At 41.2% G+C, this 27,348-nt stretch overlaps 1 protein-coding gene across 4 annotated transcripts in view; it reads left to right on the plus strand.

The window, feature by feature from the left end:
* The window catches only part of HMGXB3 (HMG-box containing 3), a 60,529-nt gene that overhangs the window by 2,955 nt on the left and 30,226 nt on the right, over positions 1-27,348 (plus strand). For 2 of the 4 annotated variants that reach the window (XM_061424005.1, XM_061424006.1), the window contains exons 2-11: positions 198-336; positions 1,219-1,393; positions 4,663-5,160; positions 6,730-6,828; positions 13,011-13,142; positions 17,086-17,492; positions 19,539-19,714; positions 19,851-19,948; positions 22,193-22,291; positions 23,826-23,975. In XM_061424005.1, coding sequence (XP_061279989.1) covers positions 200-336; positions 1,219-1,393; positions 4,663-5,160; positions 6,730-6,828; positions 13,011-13,142; positions 17,086-17,492; positions 19,539-19,714; positions 19,851-19,948; positions 22,193-22,291; positions 23,826-23,975 — 1,971 coding nt within the window. In that variant the 5' untranslated portion in view covers positions 198-199. The remainder of the gene's footprint in view (positions 1-197; positions 337-1,218; positions 1,394-4,662; positions 5,161-6,729; positions 6,829-13,010; positions 13,143-17,085; positions 17,493-19,538; positions 19,715-19,850; positions 19,949-22,192; positions 22,292-23,825; positions 23,976-27,348) is intronic. The other 2 variants (XM_061424008.1, XM_061424007.1) reach the window with 2 other exon arrangements.

Genomic DNA, 27,348 nt, shown 5'->3' on the forward strand with positions numbered 1-27,348 from the left:
TGATTAGAAGGCTGAGGTGGAATCCTAAAATCTGTATATTTAGTAAGTCCCCAGGTGGTGCTTAAGATACATCTGCTGAGTTTGGGAAATGACTGAGTCTTAAAGCCCTGGCAGAGATAAGGGATCATTGGATTGGGAGGCTGCTGTCCTCTTTCAGGTAGATTCTTGACACTTGTTTGTGTTTGACTTTCCTCTAGCCATGGATGCATCGTATGATGGTACTGAGGTAACTGTCGTGATGGAGGAAATTGAGGAAGCCTACTGTTATACCTCCCCTGGGCCACCCAAGAAGAAAAAGAAGTATAAAATCCATGGAGAAAAGGCCAAGAAACCCAGGTTAGCCAACACATTTTGGTAGCTGGCATTTATAAACAGAATCTGCTTGGAGATCTCTGTTGAACAAGAAGACTTTAGACTGTGTCCAGATTCATTGAGAATGCCATGTCAGTTCTTGAAGTCTCCTGATAGAGGTAGTGGGGTTGGGGGGAGAGGGAGTTGGGGAGTAGGAAGTGGCCAGTGGATGTCAGCAGTTGTCATTCCTTTCCAAATTTTGGTCCTGTTTCTAGGCTGTAGCAGAAAATAGGCATACAAATGGTGGAAAACTCTGTACAAGAGAACCACATCCTGCATTATTAATACTTCTGTTGTCTATTAGGGCATCAATAAAAATATGGAATTATAAGTAGCACCAATGATACCTATAAAGAATATCCAGATTGTAGCTCTAATCTCCTTCTTAACTGTGAACTCCCCAGACTTCTTGCCGAGGCTCCCAGCTCTGGGTCACTTCGACAGGTCTGCTTGCTTCCCTCTTGGCCTCGGCTAGGTGTTGTTTACCAGAGAGATGACCAAAGGCTATGTAGATGAGGAGGATGTGAGTGGTAATCAGTCCTCTAACCTTTTCCTAAAAGTGGAATGACAGAACATTTGTATCTGTTTTTTGCCCATATTGGGATTTAGAGTCAGCCATCCCTGCAGAAAAAGTGGTGGTGGTGAAGTAAACCAGATAAGCCTTTGCTTCCAGGTTTCTGGAGGGAGAAACCTCCTGTCATTTACCCTCTGGGGATATTATTTAAATGCTTCTTTGCTTCAGTCTCTGTTTACAGAAATGCTTTTGAAATGAAAAGCTGGGTTTTGTATTTAACTCTTCACTACTCAAATATTATAGAATTTACTGGTTGAGGGAGGGGAAACCTTATGAAGTCCTTGCTTCCTCAGGTCTGCTTACCTTCTCTACTATTACGACATCTACCTGAAAGTGCAGCAGGAGCTCCCCCACCTCCCTCAGTCTGAGATCAATAAGAAGATTAGTGAGAGTTGGAGGCTTCTCAGTGTGGCTGAGAGGAGTTACTACCTGGAGAAAGCCAAACTAGAGAAAGAAGGTCTGGATCCTGTAAGTAATTTTTTTTCCCCCTTCAGCTAATACCTCCATTGCTCTAGTGGTAAGGCTTGGGGAATCCAACCTCTTGTTCTCCGGTTTTCTTCTCTTGGGAAAACTTTTAAGTTGAGTCATTTTTACCTTTCTTGAGTCTGATATTGTCTCTTTCTCTTTTTTGTCTGCGCCACATGGCTTGCAGAATCTTAAGCCAACCAGGGGTTGCACCTGGGCCATGGCATGGAAAGTGCTGAGTCCCAAACACTGGACTGCCAGGGGACTCCCTCTGTTTCCATTCTGATGATGCCCCACACTCTCTTATACTCTGCTTGTGGCCGTACATTATCTCCAGGGAGCCTTAGGTTCCTTTTCTGAATTTTAGCAAACTTGGAGCCTCTCGTCCTTGTGAGTAGTTAAGTGTTCCTTTGCCTTCATTGAGTAGCTTCTACAGACATTTTCCCTACACCGTGGATTTTCATGTTATCAATTGAGTGTGAATGTTATTAATTTGTGTTGTGTTGACCACTATAAGTTATCCCATAATCAGCAGTTAGGCTTGTGAGTTTAGAGGTAGACACAGCTGCTTTATATAAGACCATGTTCTAGCACTGGTATTGAACTATTGAACGAAAAGTGTAAGCCTAAAGCTGAAGTTCATGGAAGGAACTAAGCCTTTGAACGTCTGCATTAAAGAATAAGCAAGAAAACTCTTTGGTTTGTGTCTGTCAGCCATTTTGTTATTACTGTTCACAATAATAAAATGTACTGACAACTGTTAGTACTGCCTTTTTTTTTTTTTTTTAACTAAAATTCCAGCAGGAAAAATAACCTTGTTGTAAGTGGAAACCTTTTCACCTTAACTCCTTGTTTTCCAGTTGAAACAACAGTCTCTGACTTTTTTGATTGTATAGAGCAAAAGTTCTTCAGGAATGCAATGACGATGCTATAGCAAAACAGGTTATGTTTCCTTCAGTGGTGCCCATCTGCCACTGGCCACCATTTAGATTAGTTTGTCCTTGTTGGCTTGGCATTGGTCTTCTTACAAGAGCTCTGTGTTGCCTACCATCTGGGAGGTGCCGCTCTACTCCTCCTCTGGATGAGTTGTTTGTAAACTGTGAGTCTAGGAAACAATCCCTGTGGAGAAGGAGAGGTGAAGTCTAGGAAAAGTACACATATTTTCTTTGGTTTCCCCATTATAAAGTCACAAACTTTTTGCCCATGATACAAGAAAATTTTACCTAATGCTGAAGTGATACGGTTTTTAGTTTTTAAAAAATTTTCAATTTTTTGGCCATGTGGGATCATAGTTCGCCCAACCAGGAATTGAACCCATGCTCCCTTTATTATAGAAGCACAGAGTCTTACCCAGTGGGCCTCCAGGGAAGTCCCCTGACATAGCTTTTAAAACTGGGTGTTGTTATAGGTTCTTATTAAGACTTAAAAAACTTAAGTAGATCATCTATAATGATTTTTTATCCATATGTAAATTTGTATCTACCATCATCTCCACCACTATCCCCAAGATTATTATGAATAAACTAGCTCTAATATTAACTAGCTATAACCTTGAAAGAATCATTTAAGCTTTGAGTCCTGCTTTCCTTATTTGTAAAATGGGGATAATAGTATCTGTTCGCAGTGTTTAAAATAGATAATGTAAAACACCTGGCTGAATTCTTGGAACATAGTGACTTGGTCAGTAAATACCACTCTTTAGTAGATTAAATGTCCAGTGACCATATAATAAGAAAAGGTGACATTTAACGAGCATCTGGGATGTACCAAGACCGGGTGAGATTTTCTATGCTGTTTGACCTCTCCCCAATTACCTGGTGTGCAGGTGGGACCCTCTGCCTGCATTCTGTGGGAACCTGTTGGAGACCTTGTGGTGGGCTATGTCCCTTGCAGCTCTTTAGGGCTCTTGCCAGGTTGCTGGGCCTGTGGTTGCAGTGTCATTCCTTACAGTGTGTAAGATGAATGTCATTCACGCTGCCCTGGTTTCTCTGGGCTTGGATTTGTTGATAAAGTCCAGACCAGCCTTTGTATTTGCCACCATTTAGTTTTGTTCTCTAGACCTGTCGGCTTCAAAGGGTGACTTGAGGATATCATTTCTTCATTTTGTCTCCAGTAAAGGCTCCATAATGGGTTTGGACAGTTTGCTTTCAAGTTTCACCTGAGTGCTTCCTTTGTAGCCTAAGTCTCATCCACTTCTTTTGATTTTTTTTTTAAAGATCCTTTTGTAATTGATTCAGTTGTTTTTAAATGATGCTTCTAAAATTAGTTTTTGGTCCAATTAATTTCCATTCTCACTTATCTGTTCACTTTGAGCTTTTCTGTTTTCCTTATTGGGTAACTTTCAGTTTAAATTGAAAAAATAAAACACAATCACCTTTTTCTTGGTTCCAGGTAGCCATGCAGAGCTGTGGCTTCTAGTGTTCTGGTACCTGGTCTTCTAGCTCCTTAGAAGACCTGGCCTGGAGTTTCAGTCTTACTACTCACTAATTGTGTGTCTTGGGAAAGTTTACCCTCCTGCATTTCTCTCATTTGAGAAATGGGCATGATAATAGTACCTAACTTAATAGTATTGCTTTTAAGAAGTATTTTCTAAACCTTCCTAGGTCAGTGTTAATGTTTATATTCTCCCACCTCCCCTAGTATATTCAGGTCCTTATCGTATAACCCCTCCCCTATACACATTCTGTTGTGAAGCCTTCTTTGCAAGTCTGGGAGAAGCTATGATGTCAGAATTCTTCCTTGCTTCCCTGAGATCCAGAGTGGCCTATTGGTTTGTATCTTATGCTTTAAATGTTTCATTGAGCATTATACGTCCTGGCATCTAAATCTCCCTTATACATCCTGGCATCTAAAGCTACTTTGAAATCCTAAAGTGTCAGAGCTGGAAAAGAACTCATAAATAGCCAGATTCAGTTCCCTTGTTTTACAGATAGGGCAGCAAAACCTAAAAAGGGGAAAGAATTTGTTCAAGACTCCACCAGATCTGGGAGTTCAGCTCACAGTTGCATGATGCCAAGATCAGTGCCCCTTGTAGAATCTAACCCACTTATTGTCTCCTTTGTGACTGAGTAAGTTACACTGGCTAAAGTATGATTCAAATGAAGATGATATTGCTATTGGCAGAGGCTAACCCTGAGTCATAGGTCAAGAGAATGGAATCTTTCTGGTTCTTCTGTGGGGGGGGCGGGGGGGGAAGCTTATACATGTATATTCACGTGGTCTTACTCTGTTTATCTCTGCTTGTCTCCCCGATGTGGCTTCTTCATCATCAGAACTCTAAGCTCTCTGGACTGACTGCTGTGGTTCCGGACATCCCAGGTTTCCGCAAGATCCTCCCTCGCTCAGATTACATCATCATCCCCAAGAGCAGCCTGCAGGAGGAGCGGAGCTGCCCTCAGCTAGAGCTGTGTGTGGCCCAGAACCAGATGTCCCCCAAAGGACCATCTCTTGTGTCCAACACTGCCCTGGAGACAGTGCCCGGCCATGCAGGCATGGCAGAACAATGCCTGACTGTGGAGGCCTTAGCTGAGGATGTGGGAGCCCTTGCCCAGCCTGGTGCTGTACAGGAGATCGCCACCTCAGAGATCCTCAGCCAGGATGTGCTCCTAAATGAGGCTTCCCTGGAGGTAGGGGAGAGCCACCAACCTTATCAGACAAGCCTGGTTATTGAAGAGACCTTAGTGAACGGCTCATCAGACCTCACCACTGGAAGCCTGACTGTGCCCCACCCCCAGGTGGGGGAGAGTATGTCTGTAGTAACAGTCATGAGGGTAAGTGACAGGTACTGTGATTGTGCTTTACCTGAGAGAGTTAAAAAGGCAGCTAGACCCATGCAGTGTGATTCTGGAGTAGTGGTAATTAGGAATTGGTGTGGCACTTCTGAGTTGGACTGCAGTCCTCTTGAACCTTTTTGCCCCTAGGCTTGGTCCAAAGTCCTCTTCAGTTTCTTAGGCATTCTCACATCTCCACTTGCTCAGATTAGCCAGTGTTTTTCTTCACACGAGATAAGGTACATTAGGAGGGATGGGAATGATATTTGTCCATGAGTCAAAGCCAGGATCTGTTAGGCTGTTGGCATTGGTTAGGATTTTATGTTCCCTTACGATTGTTTCAACAAACATAATAGCATCTTGAAAACTGTTTAGGAGGGATTGTAAATGGCCTTCCTGGGCACAGAGTAAGTAGAAGAAGGAAGTTCTTTTCACAGTCAGGTTGATCGGACTAATAGCCAAGAAAACAGGGGGAGATCTCTTCCCAGTGGCTTTCCATTCATGCCCAGTTGAGGGGAAAGAGCAGTGATTTCAGTGATTACCACAGCGTGGACCCTGGAAGTGAAGAGTTGGGGAGCTGCCACCAGGCTGTCTGTCATCCTGGGTAGGATGGCATCCTGAGAGAGGTAGTTGTCCTGCTCAATGTAAGAGGACCAGCATGCAGTGGCCCCTACAGCTGGATGGGTGAGAGCAGATAGCCCTCCAAAGGATTCCTTGCCAGGCATAAATTTTATTATTTGTTGCCGCAGTGCTGTATATGGTAATGAAGCATGCCATTGGCCTGATTAATAGGTCTAGTCAAGGCTATGGTTTTTCCAGTGGTGATGTATGGATGTAAAAGTTGGACTGTGAAGAAAGCTGAGCACTGAAGAATTGATGCTTTTGAACTGTGGTGTTGGAGAAGACTCTTGAGAGTCCCTTGGACTGCAAGGAGATCCAACCAGTCCATCCTAAAGGAGATCAGTCCTGGGATTTCTTTGGAAGGAATGATGCTAAAGCTGAAACTCCAGTACTTTGGCCACCTCATGGGAAGAGTTGACTCATTGGAAAAGACTGTGATGCTGGGAGGGATTGGGGGCAGGAGGAGAAGGGGACGACAGAGGATGAGATGGCTGGATGGCATCACCGACTTGATCGACATGAGTTTGGGTGAACTCCGGGAGTTGGTGATGGACAGGGGGGCCTGGTGTGCTATGGTTCATGGGGGTCGCAAAGAGTTGGACATGAGTGAGCGACTGAACTGAACTGAATAGGTTCCTAAGAACATCTGATGGTCACAAGAGTCGGTTTCTTTGACTATTGATGTGATCTTTGGAGTCTTAAGTATCTTAACCTCAGTTTTCTCATTTGTAAAATGAGGATAGCACATTCCCTGTGGTAGTGGTTTTCTTTGTCCTTAGTTAAACTTTTATTTTGAGATAATTGTAGATTCATATGTTTTCTTGATGCACCCACTGGATAAGCATGTTATCTTTGGTTATTGGACTTGATTATCTTCAGTGTTATGAGTGCTCCTGGGTGTTCTTCACTCCATCTCAATAAAACTGTCTTGTCTCCCTGTACCCGCAGGATTCCGGTGAGAGTAGCTCCTCTGCGCCAGCCACACAGTTCATTATGTTGCCTCTTCCTGCCTACTCGGTTGTGGAGAATCCCACCTCCATCAAACTGGTTAGTATGTGGGGAGTTGATGGAGATTATGGCTCTGTAAGAATTCTCTTTCAGGTAGTTTTCTAAAATTGTTAATGAACTTAGGACATGGCGACTGGCAGAGATCTCAGAGATTTTCTGGTTCAGATATTCTTAACTGGGGGTGAGGGAGTTGGGGGTGGGTCTGTGAATAGAGCTCCACAGGATCCTTGAACTCAAGTTACATACAAATTTTTCTCTTTGAGAAAGTAATTTCTTGGGATAGGTTCCATGGGTTTTATCATATTTTCTGAAGTGTTGATGTAGAAAACTTGAGAGATCACTGATAGAATTCAATCCTGTTATTGTGCAGGTTAGGGAAAAGGTCCAAAGAAGAAAAAGGACTTGTTCTGTGATTCAGGGTCACTGAGCTGCGAGACAAGGCAGAACAAGGACCCAGGGCTTTTGATTCTCAGTGTTACTTCCGTCACACGCTGCAGCGTGTGGGCTGAGACTTTGCCTTAGGGTTTTGTGAAGGACCTCCAGCACACTGTTGAGGAGAAGTGCTGTGAGCCAGCGCCTTTGTCTGTCTGCCTGTCTAGGGTGAAAGTATCTAGTCTTTCATCATTAGCTGTAGGTTTTTCATGGATACCCTTATCATGTTTAGGAAGTTATTTTTTCTGGAAGTTTTTAACAGGATTGGATATTGGATTTTTGTGTGTCTTTAGAAATGATTGGGGTTTTTTTGTTGTTGTTGTTGTTAGTATGATTAATAGTATTTTTCAAATGTTAACTTTGTGTTCCTGGGGTAGACTTCACTTAGCAGTGATATATTATCCTTCTAATATATTACTGGATTGGATTTGATAACATTTTGTTCAGAATTTCTGTATTTATATTCATGAGGAATATTATTGGTCTCTTAATATTCTTATACAGTGTTTTTCTTGTTTTAGTATCAAAGTTATGCTTCATAGAATGAGCTGTGAAATATTTTCTGCTCTTCTGTTTTTTGAAAGAGTTTTGTATAGTACTGGCATTATTTCTTCCTTAAATGGTTAGAATTATCAATGAACTCATCTGGGCCTGAAGATTTCTTTGTGGGAAGGTTTATAATGGCAAGTCCAATTTTTAAAATATATATAGAACTATTCAGATTATCTATTTTGGAGTGAGCTTTGAAAGTTTGTCTTTCACACAATTTTTAAAAACTGGTAAAATATATGTAATGAAATTTACCCTTTTAGTCAATTTTAAGTGTACAATTCAAATGCTGTTGGTGTTAAGTATATTCACAGTGTCATGCAGTCATTAGCGCTACCCATTTTCAGAACTTTTTCATCATTCCAACCAGAAACTGTATATTAAACAGTTACTCCCCATTCCCTGCCCCTGCTTTCTACCCTAGGCCCTAGTAAAGCTATTTTACTTTCTTGGAATTTGTGTATTCTAGGTACCTCAAATAAGTGGAATCATTCAAAGACTACCTTTTTAATCTGACTTTTTCATTTAACGTATTTTTAAGGTTCATCTGTCTTATGGCATGTATCAGAATTTCATTCCTTTTTATGGCTAAAAAATATTCCATTGTGTGTATATACTACGTTTTGTTTATCCATTCATAAACATTGCTGGATATTTGGTTTATTTCCACCTTTTGATTACTGTGAGTAGTGGTGATAGGAACTTTGGAATACAAATGTCTGTCTGAGTCCCTGTTTCAGTTCTTTTGGATGTAATACCCTAAGGGTAGCATTGCTGAATCATGTGGTGATTCTGTCTTTAAAGTTTTGAGGAACCTGTGTCCTTTTAATATCTATAAAATATGTAGTGATTTCCCTTCTCCATTACTGACACTGGTAATTTGGGTCGTCTTTCTTTTTTCTTGATAAACTTGGCCAGAGGTTATTGATTTTATTGCTCTCAGAGAGGGAACATTTGGGTTCATTGATCCTCTCTATTGTTTTTTTGCTTTCTGTTTCACTCATTTCTGCCATGATCTTTATTATCATTCTTCTGCTTGCTTTGGGTTTAATTTGGTCTTACCTAGTTTCTTAAGGTAGAAGCTGAGGTTATTGATTTGAGACTTTCTTTTCTAATATAGCTGCTTAGTGCTTAATTTACCTCCAAGCACTACTTCAGACTTCTCTTGTGGCTCAGCTGGTAAAGAATCTGCCTGCATTGCGGAGACCTGGGTTCAATCTCTTGGTTGGGAAGATCCCCTGAAGAAGGGAAAGGCTGCTGCTGCTAAGTCGCTTCAGTTGTGTCCGACTCTGTGCAACCCTATAGACAGCAGCCCACGAGGCTCCCCAGTCCCTGGGATTCTCCAGGCAAGAACACTGGAGTGGGTTGCCATTTCCTTCTCCAATGCATGAAAGTGAAAAGTGAAAGTGAAGTCTTTTAGTTGTGTCTGACTCTTAGCGACCCCATGGACTGCAGCCTACCAGGCCCCTCCACCCATGGGATTTTCCAGGCAAGAGTACTGGAGTGGGGTGCCATTGCCTTCTTCGAGGGAAGGGTTACCCCCTCCAGTATTCTGGCCTGGAGAATTCCATGGTCTGTATAGTCCATGGGGTTGCAAAGAGTCGGACACGACTGAGCGACTTTCACTTTGACTTTCAAGCAGTACTTTTAGTGGCATGCCACAAATTTTGGTAGGGTATGTTTTCATTTTTATTCAGTTGGAAATGCTTTCTAACTTATTTGACCCATGAGTTATTTAGAGATGTATCACTTTCCAAATATTTGGGATTTTCCAGATATCTTTCAGTATTGATTTCTGATTTGATTCCATTGTGATTAGAACTTTGTAGTTTGTGTAAGATCTGAATCCTTTTAAATTGAGTGTGGCTTATTTTATGGCTCAGAGTATGGATTCTCTTGATAAATGGTCTAAGTGCATTTGAAAAGAGTGTGTAATCTGCTGTTGGATGGAGTGTTCTGTACATTTCAGATTAGGTTGAGTTGATTTGTGATGTTCCTTGCTGATTTTCTGTCGGCTGTTTCTGTCAACTGCTAAGAAAGCATCTGCCATTCATCATAGATTTGTGTGTTTCTTTTTGCAGTTCTGTTAGTTTATGTGTCATGTATTTTGACTGTTATTAAATACATAAACATTTAGGATTGTTAAATTCTCTGGATACGTTTATTGTTCCTTTATTAAGAAATGGCATTTATCTCTCACACTGTTGCCTGTGAAATCTACTTAGGTCTGATATCAAGCTTGCTTTTGATTATTGTTATTAACGAGCTGTATATTTTTCCATCTTTCTACCTTTTTGTAGCTTTGTATTTAAAGTACCTTTTTGGTAGACAGCATATAGTTTGACTGTAAGAGCAAGACCTGTCTGACTGTCTCTGCCTTGTAATTTAGGTATTTAGTATTTAGGCACTATATATTTAATGTGATTATTAATATGATTTGGTTTAAATATGTCCTCTTACTTCTTGTTGTTGTTTTGGTTATGTTTTGTTATATTTTCTTTTGAAATGCTTGAATATTTTTTTAAAAAATTATTTGTTTATTTCTGGCTGCCCTGGGTCTTCATTGCTGCATGTGGGCTTTTTACAGGTTGCAGTGGGTGGGAGTTACTCGAGCTGTGGTGCTCAGGTTTCTCACTGCAGAGCGGGCGCCAGAGCGTACGGGCTTCAGTGGTCGCAGCTCCTGGGCTCAGTAGTGGCGGCGCGTGTGCTTAGTTGCTCCCAGGCGTGTGGAATCCTCCCCGACCAGGGATTGAACCCGTGTTCCCTGCATTAGCAGGTGGATTCTTTTTTTTTGATTCTGCTTCCATGCTTCCAAATCAAACCACATATATCCTTGGTCCTCCTCAACACACAAATTGATACAAAAAGTTAAGGAAGAAGGAGAAGGAATAACATATTTGAGGAATAATTTGCACATGATAGTTTTACTTTGTTGTTCAATTTCTAAGTCATGTCCAACTCTTTGCAACTGCATGTACTGTACCATGCCAGGCTTCCTTGTCTTTCACTATCTCCTGGAGTTGGGTCAAACTCATGTCCATTGAGTTGGTGATAGTATCTAACCATCTCATTCTCAGCTGCCCCCTTCTCCTTTTGCCTTCAGTCTTTCCCAGCATCATGATCTTTTCCAATGAGTTGACTCTTCGCATTAGGTGGCCAAAGTATTGGAGCTTTGGCATCAGTCTTTCTTTTTTTTTTTTTTTTGGAAATGAGAATATCTCTCAGCATTTTAAGGCAGGTTGTCCTATACAAGCCACTATTTGTAAGTTAAGCTTAAATACTTTGAGGACCTGCCATACATGTTTTAATGCTAATACATATGATTAGATTTTTTAATTTAATTTTTGCAGTTAAATTTTTTTTTTTTTTTTTACGCCTTCACATAGATTTTAATTGAAATTAGGTTTAAAGGTTAAATTTATTTCTTAATGTTTGTACTAGGTGATCTGAATATTGTATGTGTTATGAATGTGTATGCCTTCATCTTAGTTTTTTTGAACATGTTATCTGTTTAAGCAGAAACCATACATTTTATCTACAGTTTCCGCTGTAATTAAATTATTCATGTGGCAAATCCAAATGCTATCCAGGCCAGGTGGATTCTTAACCACTGGACCACCAGGGAACTCCAAACTGAATATTTTTAATGAATCCATTTTATCTCATTTATTGGTCTATGGCTTATTAACTTTGTCTTCATTACTTGTTGGGTTTTTTTAGGGTACATATTTTGGTTTCTTTTAGGTACATATATTTAACTTGTCATAGTCTGCCTTTTCCTCTTAAAATTCCCGCTACAGATAAATAATACTTTATTAGATAAGAAAGTTGTAGTAAACTATTTTTCCTGAGCCTTTCCTCTTCAGGAAATTAATGTTCTTTCATGGTCTAATAAATGTTAAATCAAGTTCTAGAAGAGCAACATCAGCCTTGAACACTGGCATTATTTTCTAAAGTCATTTCTGTACGCTGCTGTTTAGGAGTATTTCCAAGTTGGTGGTGATTTATTTATGGAACTAACTTTTCTCTGATGACTATTCTGTGTGGGGCCACAGTCAGAGAAAAGAGAAATGTTTTATTTTCCATTAAAAATAGTCTTACAAACTTTTTGTTCCTCAAGATATACCCATTAAGCAGAAAGGGCAGGTGATTTTACAGAAGAGGAAATCAAGGGCCCAAGAGCAAAGATGAATTACCCCCAGCTCATTCAGTGTGACAGTGACGAAGTTGGAACCCAAATCCTTTTTCCTGGGGCCACACAACTTCACACTCATCCTTGATTTGCTACCACTGTCGTATCCCTTTTTCCTTAGGTGTTCTGGCCAGAGGCAGCCTAGGGGCAGCTTGGTGTTTCCTAAGGGAGGTTTTTGCTTTCTGGCCGCGCTAGGGAGACAGGGATTAGTAGCTAGGTAAACCATTCATAAGTGACTGAACAGATCTCACAGGAAAGTGTTTTCTTTCCAGCATTAATCAAGAAATGGAGCATGGCTAATTTCTATTTGTAGCTGAAATGTAATACATTCTGTTCAAAGGGAAATCACTAGAGATTGATTATGTGAGCCAGTGATTGAATATATGTATACAAATAATCAAATTCTGTTGAATGTCAAAGGAACTGGTTTCAACTGGAGTTCCCTCTCATTTTTTTGGTGACTGGACTGTTTTTATATCTTTGAATCCTAGATTCTAGGTTCTCTGATTTTTAACTAATAAGAGAGAAGATGAAGCAAATTCTTTGATGTGTGGAGAGCCGTAGGGTGCAGCAGGATGCGTGGAAGGAGTTTTGACTGTCTTCTAGGGCTCTCTCTGTCCTTGAGTCACCACATGATTCATGATTTGAAACAAAGCATTTAACCACTCTGAACCTCAGTAGTAGTAATACCTGCCTCATAGTATTGCTGAGAACTTCAAGTGCGACATCGATAGTGTTTAGCATTGTGTGGTACTTCACTTAATTAATTGTAACTATCATAATCTCTATTCTTCTGGTACCTAACTCTGTAACCCTAGGCAGTTGTCTTTCTTCATTTGCATTCACTCTCTCCATTTCTAAAAAGTGAACTAACTAGTTGTATTTTAGGGCCTTTCCAATTCTGACCTTTTAAGATCATGAACTGGCTAATTTTTTGCAAGCTGGTATCCTCCTGCCATTGTTGGGGTTATAACAGTCATGAGGATCTGAGAGAGATTAGATTGTACTGTTGATTCTGACTTTTTTTTTCTTTTTTTTTTTTTTACAGACTACTACATACACCCGACGGGGCCATGGAACGTGCACCAGCCCAGGCTGCTCCTTTACATATGTCACCAGGCACAAACCACCTAAGTGCCCTACCTGTGGTAACTTCCTTGGAGGGAAGTGGATCCCAAAGGTAAAGTCCATTGGCCATCACTGCTTTGGAAACCTCACAAAGTAAACTTACTGTTCCCCTTGAGAATAGATGACTTAAATTCATATTCATTTAACTTTTCTGATGCTACAAATAAGTCAGTTTCTTTCTTTTTAAGAAGAAAGAATAAAATGTTATCCATAACCTCCATCCAAACAAAAGCCATTGTTAAGATTTCAGTGTCTGTTAAGATTTTTTCTAGTCTTTATCTGTGGGTATAGAAATTCTGTATCTTGTCTTTTTTCTTTTACCATACCATATCATTAAATATTCTTCAAAAGCGTTACCTTTAATTGCTTCATAGTTTTCCATGAATGACTGACTATACTGTGTTAAATTATTCACTTCCTGTTAGGGTCGCATTTTTAGCAATCCACCCCCCACACTTAACTGCTTAGTTATTCATACACACAGGGCACATCTCATTCCTTAGCTCTGAGTCCTTTTAGTTTCGTGTGGAAAGTGTTAGTTGCTCAGTAGTGTCTGACTCTTTGCAATCCCATGGCCTGTAGCCCAACAGGCTCCTCTGTTCATGGGATTTTCCAGGCAAGAATACTGGAGTGGGTTGTCATTTCCTTCTCCAGGGAATCTTCCCGACCCAGGGATCAAACCCAGGTTGCCCACATTGCAGGCAGATTCTTTACCGTCTGAGCCACTAAGGAAGCCCACTTAGTTTCCTATAGCTTCTATTAAAAGTGGAGGTCTTTAACCCAGTATTCAAGCTCTGCCATAGTTTAACTTTCCAAATATGTACTTCTGTCTCCAAATAAATGGTGCTCGGTAAATAAATGAGCATTAGAGCTATGCCCCTGTGATGTTCAGTTCAGAACATGTTTTTTGTTACCTGTTGTATGCTTGGCACTGACTATAAATCATACATACTTGCTACATTTTTGATATGAGACTAAATTATCTAGGGACAAAAAGACTAAAATAGAAGTGGTTTTATAGAGGAGATGATTTGGAAAGAGCAATAGAATTTGGGTAGATAGAAAAGGAAAGAGAAGGCATTATTTTTGTGAAAATAGTTTAGGCTTAGGATTGTGTTCATCATGTGTTTCAACTCATGGTCCAGACTTATCTTCTCTGAGAGAAAACTTACATAGTATCATACTTACTAAGTTCCTTTGGGGCATTTTCCACAGAACATTTCTTAGAAAATTATCAGGATAGTGACTTTTGCCCTCTGGCTAAGTATTGAAGTTCAGGATAGCACCAGTTTTGGAGACAGAATAGGTTAATAATTAAGAATATAATTCTGGAGTCAGCTTCCTCAGTTCAGACCTTAACTTTGTAACCTTGGGAAAGTCATTCTACATTTCTGTTCTTGATTTAGGCTTCCTTTCATTTGTAAATAGAAGTTAAGAATATTACCTACATCAATAGGGTTGTTGGACGGGTCAGATGAAATTGTCCATGCAAAGTGGATGGTTCATTTCTAGTGTAATTATATATTCAATCCTCTGTAGGGGTTCACTGCTCCCATTGTTGGCAGCAGTATAATTGTCTCTTGTTACTGGCTGTGAACATTAACACTTCAAGGGGCAGGAAATACCTAGGGGTTTGTGGAGTTTTCTTGTTGTTGTGAAGCCATTTCATTTATTCCCACCCCAATTATTCTCCCAAAATACACTTCCCCAACTGCGGTAGGAAGATTGAATTGGGTAGTAGTTGGACTTCTCCTTGGCCGCCTTCACTGATGCACAGCACGTCTGTCAGATGATCTTGTTTCCTGTGCTTTTGCACGAGTCTAACCTATCCTGTGCATAATCTGCTTCAGATTCTGTTTGGACTTGGGCTTTCTTTCCTTTTTCATTTTGTCTTCTCCCCTCCCTTTTATTGAAATAACTTTTAAGCCATTCTTTTTCTGAGATCGAACTCATGACATGCATAAATTTTTTTTCTTAGCTACTTGTCTCTTGTCTTTACTTGCTAAGTTAGAAATTTTTTTCTCCAGGATTTTTGCAAGAATTACTATGTAAGGATTTCCCTGGTGGTCCAGTGGTTAAGAATCCACCTTCTAATGCAGGAGACACAGGTTCAATCCCTGGTTGGGGAATTGAGATCCCACATGCCGTGGGGGCAACTAAGCCCATTCACCACAACGAAGAGCCGATGCCGCCAAATAAATAATAAGTAAATATTTTTAAAAAAGAATTAACGTGTGAAGAGCATATACTGTGATTTCTAAGTCTCCTTGGAACAGAATAAGTAATTGTGAGAAGAAAAAGGGTAACATTGTAGCATAAATGCATTTAAAATTTTAGAGATAAAAGTGACCTTGGTTATCAGCTAGTTCAACTCCCAGTTTCCAGCTGAGGAAAAATAGATTGAGGAGAAATGACTTGTTACATTCACATTGTTAATTATGCTATTGCCTTTTCCACTAAACCAAACTGCAGGCATTGCTGTGCTGTTAAGCTGCAGAATCTTAAGATTTCTTGAGTTCTGATTTTTGAAGGAGCAAGTATAAATAGTTTCTGAAAGTTCCAAATATGTCCATGCCAGTCAGGAAATGACTCACCTTTTCTTATATTGTTCTGGAGTTCATACTAGCTAAAATTAGCCCAAGAAACATGTGGCTCAGTTCCCAGGGAGTTGGATGGAACAAAAGATGGTATATAAGGCTCTTTAGGTCAAGGCCTCACTCCTATAGCAGTAATTGAGGTCTCTGCACGAGGAACTGGTAGTATTTGTCTTCCATCTTGAAAGAAAGTGACATCTAAAAAGGGTATGCTGAGTGAAGGAAATGTGAGATCACTAGCTCAAGTTTTTTTGCTCTGTTTGCTTAAATTACTCAGTCTTCCTGCAAAGAATTTTTGTCTATAGCCTACTTAGTGGACAACATTTTGCTCAGATACCTCATCTCAAGGATTTGGTTTAACATGTCTCCTGTTTTTCTGCCGACTTCCCTCTTGAGCAGTCAGGAAGCTGAGTACAATTTACTAAGAATGTTTCTTGTCCTCATGGTTTGTCATCATGTGTTAGAACCTGCTGCTGCTACTCTGCTAAGTCGCTTCAGTCGTGTCTGACTGCAGCCCCATAGACGGCAGCCCAACAGGCTCCCCCGTCCCTGGGATTCTCCAGACAAGAACACTGGAGTGGGTTGCCATTTCCTTCTCCATATTAGAACCTAAGAATGCTTTATTGGAGATTTCTTAAAGGTTATCTATGTTGGTTCTTAGCCAGAGGCACCATGTGGCCCAGAGGGACTTTAGAAGTGTAAGAGGTTTTTGGTAGTCAGTGACTGGCAGACAGTACTGAAATCTAGTGGCTCTGGCCACAGGTACTGAGCTTCCTGAAAAGTGCAAAGAGGGGTCCTGCCCCTCCATGAACAATTAAGTCTCCCAAAAGGCTGTCTGCCTGCCATTGACCCAAGAGCTCTCTTATTCCATAATGGGGAATGAGGAATCAGATTAAGCTTGCCTCAGGTGACATAAGCAGTTACGATGAAGCAGAGCCTAGACAGAACGCAGCTTTTGTGTTTTGTCTTCTAGTTTATAGTGCCTTTCACTATTCATGTGGAAGAAAAAACCTCTGAGACCCATTCTGGACACAACCACTGTTAAGAAATTTTTTTAAGAAGTAAAAAAGGCCTTGAACAGTCAGAGGTCGAGGTAAAAAATGCCAGCATTTGTTTGCTGAAACCTAAAGAAACATGTCATTAGGAAATTTATTAGAAGAATAGGTTTATCCTAACTATAGCCTTGAATATTGTGGTGAAAGGAAACTGGAATCAGAAGACTTAGGTTCAGGCCAGTTTTATAAAACTTGGGGCCTGAAGTCAGCCTCTTCCTCTCTCAGCCTCAACTTCTTATCTGTTGTTCATACATTATTGTTACGAGGATCAAATAAGAGAATATTTGTAAATGTGTTGTCAATTGTAAAATGCCACATGCATAAAAGGTTTTCTTATTTTTTCTAGGAAAAGCCAGCCAAAGTCAAAGTGGAATTGACTTCTGGTGTCTCCTCCAAAGGCTCTGTGGTTAAAAGAAATCAGCAGCCTGTCACCACTGAGCAAAATTCCGCTAAGGAAGACGCTTCCAAACTGACTCTGGAGAACTCAGAGGCTGTAAGCCAGCTTCTCAGTGTAGCTCCTCCAAGAGAAGTGGGTGAGGAGAAGGAGTGGGAGGAAGTGATCATCTCAGATGCCCATGTTTTGGTTAAGGAAACTCCTGGGAATCATGGTGCAGCAGTCATTAAGACGCCAGTGGTCAAGCCTGAGGTCTCTCTGGGAACAACTGAAAATGACAGTCCTGGACTAGACGTGCCACCGCCAGCCGAGGGGACCAGCACCTCCGGTTCACTCCCCGCTCCTAAAAAGCCTACAGGGTAACCCAGTGTGTTCATGTATAGCGTTGCGTTTGGAATAGCACTTGTGAAGTGCCCTGTGTTTGTGTTGTCCGTGTCTTCATAGCATTCCTGAGACAGGCAACAGAGCCCAAGTCATGGTCTCTATGTTAGATACAGAAACCAAAGCCTAGAGCCACTGATTGGCCATTTCTCCTATACTCTGCTGTCTTTTCAGTACTGTCCTGGTCCTATACATCTCTTCCGTCAGTCTCCCTAAAGCATTTTTTGTAGAGTCTTGCTAGTACAGACTGTGGGCAGTGTTACAGACCTAATATTCGATCCTGGCTCCTACATTTGGAAAGCAAGGCATTATTAAGACATCTTATGTAAAGATTCCTGTCCTGGTGGTCAGAGAACTAAATTCTGATTGTGACTCTTTTCTGGGCTTGTATTTGACTGGGCACAGTCACTTCATACTCATTCTCCCCCTCTGGAAAATTTTGAGTTGAGTCTTCTTAAAAAAAAAAAAATCATATCCTCAGTGCCTGACCATACTGCCTGAAAAAGATCACATGTAAAGCTTTCAGATAGGAGCAGTCCATAAGTATGGGCTGTTTTTCCTCCCGTTTTTAGAGGTTTAACTGGATGCTCTATGTAGCTGCTTTGCAAAGGCAACTATCATCTTAAAATGGAAATCCCTTATTTGTTTATATCAGTGGTTCTCAAAGGGGCACAGTTCCCCAGGGGACATTGTGGCAGTGTTTAGAGACATTTCTGGTTGATAGAGTTGGGGAGAGAGTGCACTGGCCTCTACTGATAGAGGCCAAGGATGCTGCTAGACATCCTGCGCTGCACAGGCCAGCCTCTTGTGCCAGAGAATTATTTGGCCTGAAATGTTAGTAGTGTCATGGTTTAGAAATTCTCATTTATATTATTATGATGCAATTTTTTATTGTTGAATAGAAAATATACTTAGTTCAAACTCCAAGATGTAAGAAATATATCCTGAAAAAAAACTTTCTGTCCCATCCTTCAGTGCTCCATTCCCATTTACCACAGACTTGCTGTGTTTTTAGAGATAATTTTAAGTATATATAAACAGATAGGAGTGTGTTTGTGTGTTTATAATAATGTTAAGGTTTTTAAGTCAAGATATTAAAATATGTATGTTATGCTAACATTTGTGTAAAGAAAGGTGGGAAAACATGTGATGTTTGTACATACAGAGTTAACTCTTGAACAAACACGGACTTGATGGTGTGGGTCCACTTACATACGGATTTTTTTCAGTACATACATTCTCTTGTGCTACGTGGTGTGCAGTGGGTTGAATCTGCCACATGGGGAACTCTGGATATGGAGGAAAGGCTGTGCAGTTATCACCGAGCTTTTGAGTACGTGTAGGTCAGTTCCCCTAATACATGCTGTTCAAGGTCAATTGTGTGTGTGTGTCTATTTTTTTCCCCCACCTTTCTTTACACAAATGGCAGCATAACATACATGCTTTGACTCATTGCCTTTTAAAATTTAACAATATATCAATACTTTGAGATGGTTCTGTGTCCTTAGAGAAGGATGCTGTGCACTTTTGGTTTGGGCAGCTGAAGCACTTTAGCCAAGGTGTATTGAGGCCTCCTATGGACAGGCTTATGCTCAAATTGGAGCTACAGAGATGAAGAAAACATGGACCGTGTTTTCCAGGGTCTCTCAGCAGCCCTCATGTGGGAGACTGATATACCAAATACTTGAGTTTACTAGGGGTGGATTAGATGTTATAACTACATTGGCTGTTGATAATTCCTCACTGTAGGCATGGTTTTACACTTTTTAAAAATCTTCATAATGACCCATGAAGTACCTGTAATTACTTTCCCATTTTACGTATTAGAAACTTGAGGTAAACAGAAGTGACATTTCTTGCCCAGGGTTACGGAGCTGCTTAATGGTTTAATTAATGTCTAAAGTATGACATTTTAACCAGGACAGTATTCCTCTAATAAAGTGCTATCTGGAGATAGCATTTTGATTTTCTTCCCCTTGGTCTGGAATTTCTAGGAGAGTTTCCTTCTTTTTTTTCCCCCCCAGAGTTGACCTGCTCACTCCTATGCCCAGAGCCCCAGAGCTTAAAGGCAGAGCACGGGGCAAGCCATCATTACTGGCTGCGGCAAGACCCATGAGAGCAATTCTTCCAGCCCCAGCTAATGTGGGCCGAGGCAGCAGCATGGGACTGCCCAGGGCCAGGCAGGCCTTTCCTCTGAGTGGTAAGGTCTGGGACAGACCGGGAGGAGGGACTGTTGAAAGGGAAGGGGGCAGGAGTCGGGGTTGAGCATGGAGATGAGAGACTTAGGGCAACTCTGAATGCACTTAAGTCACCAGTTTGGCTCCTGGTTGTCTCAGATAAGACTCCCTCTGTGAGGACTTGTGGCCTGAAGCCAAGCACGCTGAAGCAGCTGGGCCAGCCCATCCAGCAGCCATCTAGCACTGGTGAGGTGAAGGTAAGACCATTCCCCAGAGGGGGAGCTCCCTGGGGGGCTGGCTGCTCTGAGAACAGGGCTTCCATTGAGTGTCTCAAAGCCATAGGGAAAAAGCCTCCATTATTACACTGGTAGAGCTCTGGGAGTAGGTTTAGCATGAATGACTTGTCTATTTTTTAATTTCTTGTTATGTGTACTTTTATTTAGAAACAATTTAAAACAAAGTTGTAAGAATAAAAGTAGTACAAAGAGCACCTGTGCACTCTCTAACGTCACCTGTTAACGTATTAGCCCATTTTGCATTAACATTTGTGCTCATGTATCTTCCCCATTGTGTGTGTGTGTGTATTTAAAATAGGCATGATTTAAGGATAACATGGCCTTTTACTCTTTAATGCTTAATTGTGCATTTCCTAAAAATAGAGGTATTTTGTTACTGAATGAAACTTGATACTTTTTCATTTGTATTCCAGTTTTGTCAGTTTTACCCAGTTAAGTCCATTATAGCATTTTCTACTTCAGTACAGGATCTGGTCTAGGATTAGATACCGCATTTAGTTGTCATATCTTTTTAGAAAAAAATGAATGCATGATTGCTATAGTAAGTTCAGGTAAGGCAGAAAGAAAATAAGTCTTATGATCCTGTCACCTAGAAATAACAATTATTGACAGTCTGGTGTGCACTGTTTCAGCCCTGAAGTCCTTTCCTGCATTTGTCTGTGTTTATGCTTTAAATGTAATCTTTCAAACCTAAAAGAATGGCTCTTTCTCCATATACTGGCTTGTTGTTCATTCACCAAGTCAAGTCCGACTCGTCACAATGCCATGGATTACAGGCCGCCAGGCTTCCTTGCCCCTCACTGTCTCCCAGTTTGCCCAAGTTCATGTCCGTTGAATTGGTGATGCCATCCAACCATCTCATCCACTGGCTTGTAACCAGTACAGTTCATTCGATTTAATAATAAAGCTGTTAAAGACTTATTACCAGGTGTCAAAATTGCATGTGTTGAAGCACATTTTTTCTTAGATTTTTTGTTGTAGTTCTCTTTGCCATATGTGACTTGAATATGATCAAAGTTCCTTAAATCAGCAGTTTTCTGAGCATGCCTATCAGTAATAAACACATTTCTACATCAGTAGACATACATACAGCTACACATTAAAAGCTTAATGAAGCTATGCCCATATTAAATGCAGTCATTTTTCCATTTGTTTTTCAAAGTCCTGATTTCAGCCCATTAAATTAATTTCCTGACCCCTCAGTTTGAAATTGAAAACCCCTAAACGGACCAAATTGGAATAGGAACATCAGTCTGCCTTCTCCCTTGCCCTGTGCTGTCAGGTAACTGCTTTTATGTGATAGTTGTAAATCGGTCCCGACAAGGGTATCAGCCAGCTTCTCATTTGAAGGTTGATCTTTTTCACCCAGTAGTGGTGACGCCTCTGGGTGCATGTGTGGTCTTTGAGTATAGAAGGCTGGTAATGAGTCTGCTTCAGCTACTTCCTAGATCTCCAGGCCTTAGAACCCCTTTATGTGTATAAATTGCCAGTCTTTGTAGTTTCCTTTTAATTTGCAAATTCAGTATTTGTAAAAGCCATAAATGCTCTTGCTACTAGTCTTAAACCAGTTAAGTGACATGAGATCTTATATTCTGAAAATTAAATTATTACAGAATAGTTATTTTTAACTTAGAATGCTTTCTTTATCATTTTTGCATTTTGTGTAGAACATTTGAAAAATTTATAGCTACTGGTAAAATGGGAAACAACCATTATCTTCCCCTCAACCTGTGACATTTTAGTGAATAATCTTTCAGACTTTTTTTTTTTGGCATGGCCAAAATGGGATCTTAGTTCCCTAATCAAGGATCAGACACAGGCCCCTGACTATGGAAGTGCAGAGTCCTAACCATTGGACTGCCAAGGAATTCCACACACTTCTTTATGTCAGCATAATTCAACCACATATTTGTGTATAGAGCAATTATATGCTTTTCTCACTTTGTAGTAGTTATAAATCTGATTTATAGTGTTACCAATACGCAGTGTTAGAAGCTGTGCAGAGGAATGTGGCAACCCCCGGAGTTGAAAGTGACACTCAATCTTTGGTGGGCTGGTGACTGCTGACTAGCATCCCAGAGGGCTCATTTGGAGCGTAGCTCTACAACTTCCTGGGCAACTGTTTCCTCAAGCTGTTTCAGTACATAGGACCTCAGGAGCTTGACTGAGGTTCAGAAGCACTAAGTAATTTGTTTTGATCTGCAGCTATCAAATGGCCAAACCAACAGGACATCTCAGGTGAAAGTTGTGGAGGTCAAGCCCGATATGTTTCCTCCATATAAGTACAGCTGCACTGTCACCCTGGTAAGGGGAACTGAGGGATGGGTGGACACAGGAGTGGTTTGGTTGTGTGGTGGAGGGTGAGTAGGAGTCTGGGGGGGCGGGGAGTGGTACTTGGGAGTGAGAGTAGGGTGAGGGCTCGATCATTGATTCTAAACATCTTGTCAGTGGAACAAATCATAGTAGTTACTGAGTGAATCAACTAGGTTTCTTGTTTTTCCCAAGTGAGATCCGTAAAGTATAGGTCAGCTGACCAAGGTATTTTTCTTGAGAGTAGTTCTCTTGGAAAGTCACTGAGAATTCAGTCCAGCTTCAGCATTCAGCCGTCTTTAGATCTTTTAGTGCTCTGCATGTAAGTTTGAGAAATATATTTTTTTCTACCTAAAACAGTCACATTCAGTGCTAGTATCTGATAGGGTTTGAGAAGTGCTTTAGTAAATGCAACTTATTTTGTTCAATCTGGTGTTTCCCACCAAGGTTTTCCCTCCCCCATTTTTATTTTTAACATAACATATTAACATCCCCAAAAACAAATGTGTGGCTCTGGGGTCATTCTTTTGCAGGCTAAGCAGCCTGGAGCAGTGAAATAAACACTAGATGTGGAAAGACCTAGTCCAAAAGTGGTTCTGGCTCTATTGCTGGCATGCCATCTGACCTTGAGGCTCTTTCCGTCTCTGGTCCTCACAGTTTTCACTGTCTGTAAAATACTCTGTTGGCTTAGAAAGCATGTTTTGGGGCTTCTCTTGCTTAATACTCTCTAATTTTGTTGATCCTTAAGGTACCAAACCAGCCAGGTAACCTTTGGCAGTTTCCCTGGATGAGTGAGATGCACAGATTTTGAGAAAGCAGCTAGATTTTTTTAAATTCAAGATTTTTAAAAATTCAGAAATTTCTTTTGAGCACATTCTTTGTGCCGTGCCCTGTGCTGTGCATTCAGTAGGAACAAGACAACATAGTATGGTGGGTCATCGCCTTTTCTGGCCCTGTCTTGGGAAGAGGGCTCTCTTATCCTGGAGAGCTGCTTAGGCTTCATTTTCCAAAGGCCCAGCCACTCCCTTCTTTGTGCTGTCCATCCCTTCACTGCCTCTTTCCTGTGGCTATGGGAGGCCACTGGGGCACCATTTGGTGGGGACTGCCCAGGACCCTCTCTTGGGCTGATTAGACTGCAGCTTGTTTTAAGAGCCTCAGTGCCAGAGCTGTGAGCTTGTAGAGGCCACAGGTCACAATATTTCTTCAGACGGAGCTTGAAGTCTTTGGTCCCCCTGGCATTCTGTTAGAACAGACCTGCTTCACTGCTGATTGCCTGGACCCTGAAGGCATTTGAATGTCTGACCTTTGAGATTCATCTTTGTTTCACAGATAGGAGGACTTGCCAGAACTGTTCAGGCGATAACCACAGAAAAAGTATCTTGTTTCAAGGCTCTTTGAGAGCTGGTCTGAATCTGGGTTCGTAATTGTCACTCCTCCTCTGTTTTTACCAGTTGCAGGTCATCCTGATTCTTGGCTGTGCACAGGTGTAAATTGACTTATAGAATTGAAATATGGTCTTATTTTTTAGGATTTGGGCCTGGCTACATCACGAGGTCGGGGAAAGTGCAAGAATCCCTCTTGTAGCTATGTCTACACCAACCGGCATAAACCTCGGATTTGTCCCAGCTGTGGTTTTAACCTTGCCAAAGACCGGACTGAGAAAACCACCAAGGTTCTCGTGAGTTCCTTCCCGAAACACACCCTCCAATCTTGGACAGGGCTCTGTTAGCAGTTCAGCTTTAGGAGAAATAAAAGGATTTCTTGGTACATTTTGTAGTTAGCACCAGAACTGGAGCCAGGTTCTAGGTTCTGAACCTGGCAAGTGCCTTCTTTGTGGGCTTCCTTATCCTCTTCGCTAAGATAAGGGAGTTTATCAGATACCTTGATCTCCGAGAATCTTCTAGCTCAGTGGACCAAGAGTTCATTCACAGGAGAAAAAAATAGCCAACACAGGCCTTAGTGAGGATCCTGAAGTAGAAAGGGTTGGAAAGGTTACATTGTTTTAGCTTTGAGGTTGTTGAAGGACCTGTAAATAGAATTTTGCTAAATACAGAGTGCCAGCCTCAGGACTTTGTAGATGAGATTGCTGCTACTCAGGTTCCTTGCAGAGCATTTGGCCAACCACAGCGCTTTACTTCTAGCAGTCTTGGCAGGCCTGTTCCCTGAAGTGGGACCAGACTGCTGGATAGTAAAACACATTCCACTTGGCTCCTTAGGGCTTGTTTTTGTTATTTGTTTGTTTACTAGAACAAGGCAGTTTCAGGGGACCTCTGAATTTCCACATAGGAATTTTTTTTAAGTGAACAGAAAGAGTACCTACCTAAGGCAGTGAAAAGAATGACTGGGATGAACATAAAAAGAGAGATCTCAACTCATATGCTTTGGAGGGAAAGAGGATGGCTTGCAGAACAGGTCAGGATCCAAGACGGAGCCTGGCCACTCTAGATCTAGCCCACACCTCACAAGATGTGCAGGATGTGGGTGGAAGGGAAAGGTGTGCAGTATACTCAAGGATGGGCATGAGTAGAGATGACGAGGTAGGCAGTCTGATGCTCCACTGGGTTAGAGGAGAGAGTGTATAGGGAGGAGCATGGAAAAGAAGTCTTAAAAGATTGGGACCATGTATCGTGGAAGGTCTTTAATGCTAGACTAGGCAGTTTGTTTTGCAGGCAGGGGACATACTGAATGTCCTGAGCCATGGAGAGGCCCAGAAGGTTGTGTCAGGAGGTCAGGGGGTTTGGGAGCGGACACAACTAGAGAGGTTAGGGACGACTTCTTCAAGCTAAGTTTTCTGTGTGTATGGATGGGAGGGGGCTTTCCGGCAGTGAATCTCGCCCCCTAATCTTCAGGTCTGTTTCTGTGCTTGAGATAGTATTCTGAGGTTATTGTGAGAAAGAGAAGTGGAACTAAAAGGAAAAAACACTGAGAATAGGAATTGAGAGACCTGCCTGGAAATGACCCTAAGTTGCTTGCTTTCCCTATCCTGAATTTTAGTTTCCCCATCAGTAAAACAAAGCAGGCAAGGTGGATTAGATCTGGGTGTTCTATTCTTGGGGCCATGAGCGCTAGAGAAAACTCAAGTTGAGCTTCGAGAAGTCTCAGAACTTCTTGTAGAATGCGTCCATGCCTCCCGTCACGTTCTGTTACACAGGATGCCCTCTGCTGGCAGTGAGCTTTTCCTCTGGTTTCTCCATGTGGTTGATGTGCTCCTCTTCACAGCACATTGACCACACCATGTCTTTTTTTTCCAAGAAAGTGAATGTTATTTAGTAAACAGGGATAATTCCAGTGCAATATAAAGAAAATTGATTTAGATCTAAAATTTTATACCCCAGATTAACTTTTTGTTTGTTTGAACTATTTCCTTAAGTCGGTTTCCAGAGTAAAATTTTCGGTGCTCACATGCAAACACACATCTCCATGGTTCTTGATAAGTGTTGGGACTCAAATTCAGAACAGATACTTTTGACAAATACAAGAATACATATTCCCAGAATTAAACAAAATATCTGAAATAAAGCCCGTCTGGAACATCACACATTCTGTGATTACAACAGATAAAATTAGAAATAACCTGTCTACCATTGAAATAAATTATAATGGCATCCAGTGCTATCACTTCATGGCAAATAGATGGGGAAAACGCACAAACAATATCAGATGTCATTTTCTGGGGCTCCAAAATCACTGCGGATGGTGACTGCAGCCACACAATTAAAAGATGGCTTGCTTCTTGGAAGAAGAGCTGTGACAAATCTAGACAGTGTATTAAAAAGCAGAGACATCACTTTGCCACCAGAGGTCTATTGGCAGACCTTTGTTAGTCAAAGCTGTGGTTTTTCCAGTAGTCGTGTTTAGATGTGACAGTTGGACTATAAAGAACACTGAGTGCTGAAGAATTGATGCTTTTGAACTGTGGTGCTGGAGAAGACTCTTAAGAGTCCCTTGGACTGCAAGGGGATCAAACCAGTCAATCCTAAAGGAAATCAACACTGAATTTTCATTGGTATTGAAGCTCCAGTACTTTGGCCACCTGATGTGAAAAGCTAACTCATTGGAAAAGACCCTGATGCTGGAAAAGACTGAGGGCAAGAATAGAAGGGGGTGACAAGGGATGAGATGGTTGGATGGCCTCACTGACTTAATGGAGAGGAGTTTGAGCAAACTCAGGGAAATACTGAAGGACAGGAAGCCTGGTGTGCTGCAGTTCATGAGGTTGCAAAGAGTCAGACATGACTTAGTGACAGAACAACAATTATTAATTACTAATGAATACTAAATTATTAATGCATAAAAGATTAAGATTAGTGTACAAAATGGAAATAATTTATGATCTAATAAGTGAAAAAATTTAGATGTTCTGGGTACTTTGCTTCAGTTCAGTTCAGTTGCTCAGTCATGTCCGACTCTTTGTGACCCCCATAGACTGCAGCACACCAGGCCTCCCTGTCCATCACCAACTTTCGGAGTTTACCTAAACTCATGTTCATTGAGTCAGTGATGCCATCCAACCATCTCATCCTCTGTCATCCCCTTCTCCTCCTGCCCTCAATCTTTACCAGCATCAGGGTTTTTCAAATGAGTCAGTTCTTTGCCAAAGTATTGGAGTTTCAGCTTCAACATCAGTACTTTGCTTAGAACTCTGTAAAACTGTGGATATAAAGATTCTTCCCTGTTCACCTGAAACTATTGCAGCATTGTTAATCGACTGCACCCCAGTACAAAATAAAAAGTTTAAAACAAAAAAAGATTCTAAGGAAACAAATAGAAAATGTTGACGACACCCTGTCTTGACACCCTCTTAGTTCCCTGTAAGACCACAATCACTTGTCAGCCAAGTGTAATCTGTTGGCCCATACTCCTTTTTCTTTCTGGCCACGTGGCTTGTGGGATCTTAGTTCTCCTACCAGAGATTGAACCCAGGCCCTTGGCAGTGAACCACTGGTCCCAGGGAATTGCCAGCCCCCATATTTCTAATGCTGGAGCTTGCATATATAATGTGTCAGTGATTATGGAATGGAATTGAGTCCTGTGTAGGTAGATGCTCTGAA

Source organism: Bos javanicus, chromosome 7 (assembly GCF_032452875.1).
Source record: "Bos javanicus breed banteng chromosome 7, ARS-OSU_banteng_1.0, whole genome shotgun sequence".
NCBI lineage: Eukaryota > Metazoa > Chordata > Mammalia > Artiodactyla > Bovidae > Bos > Bos javanicus.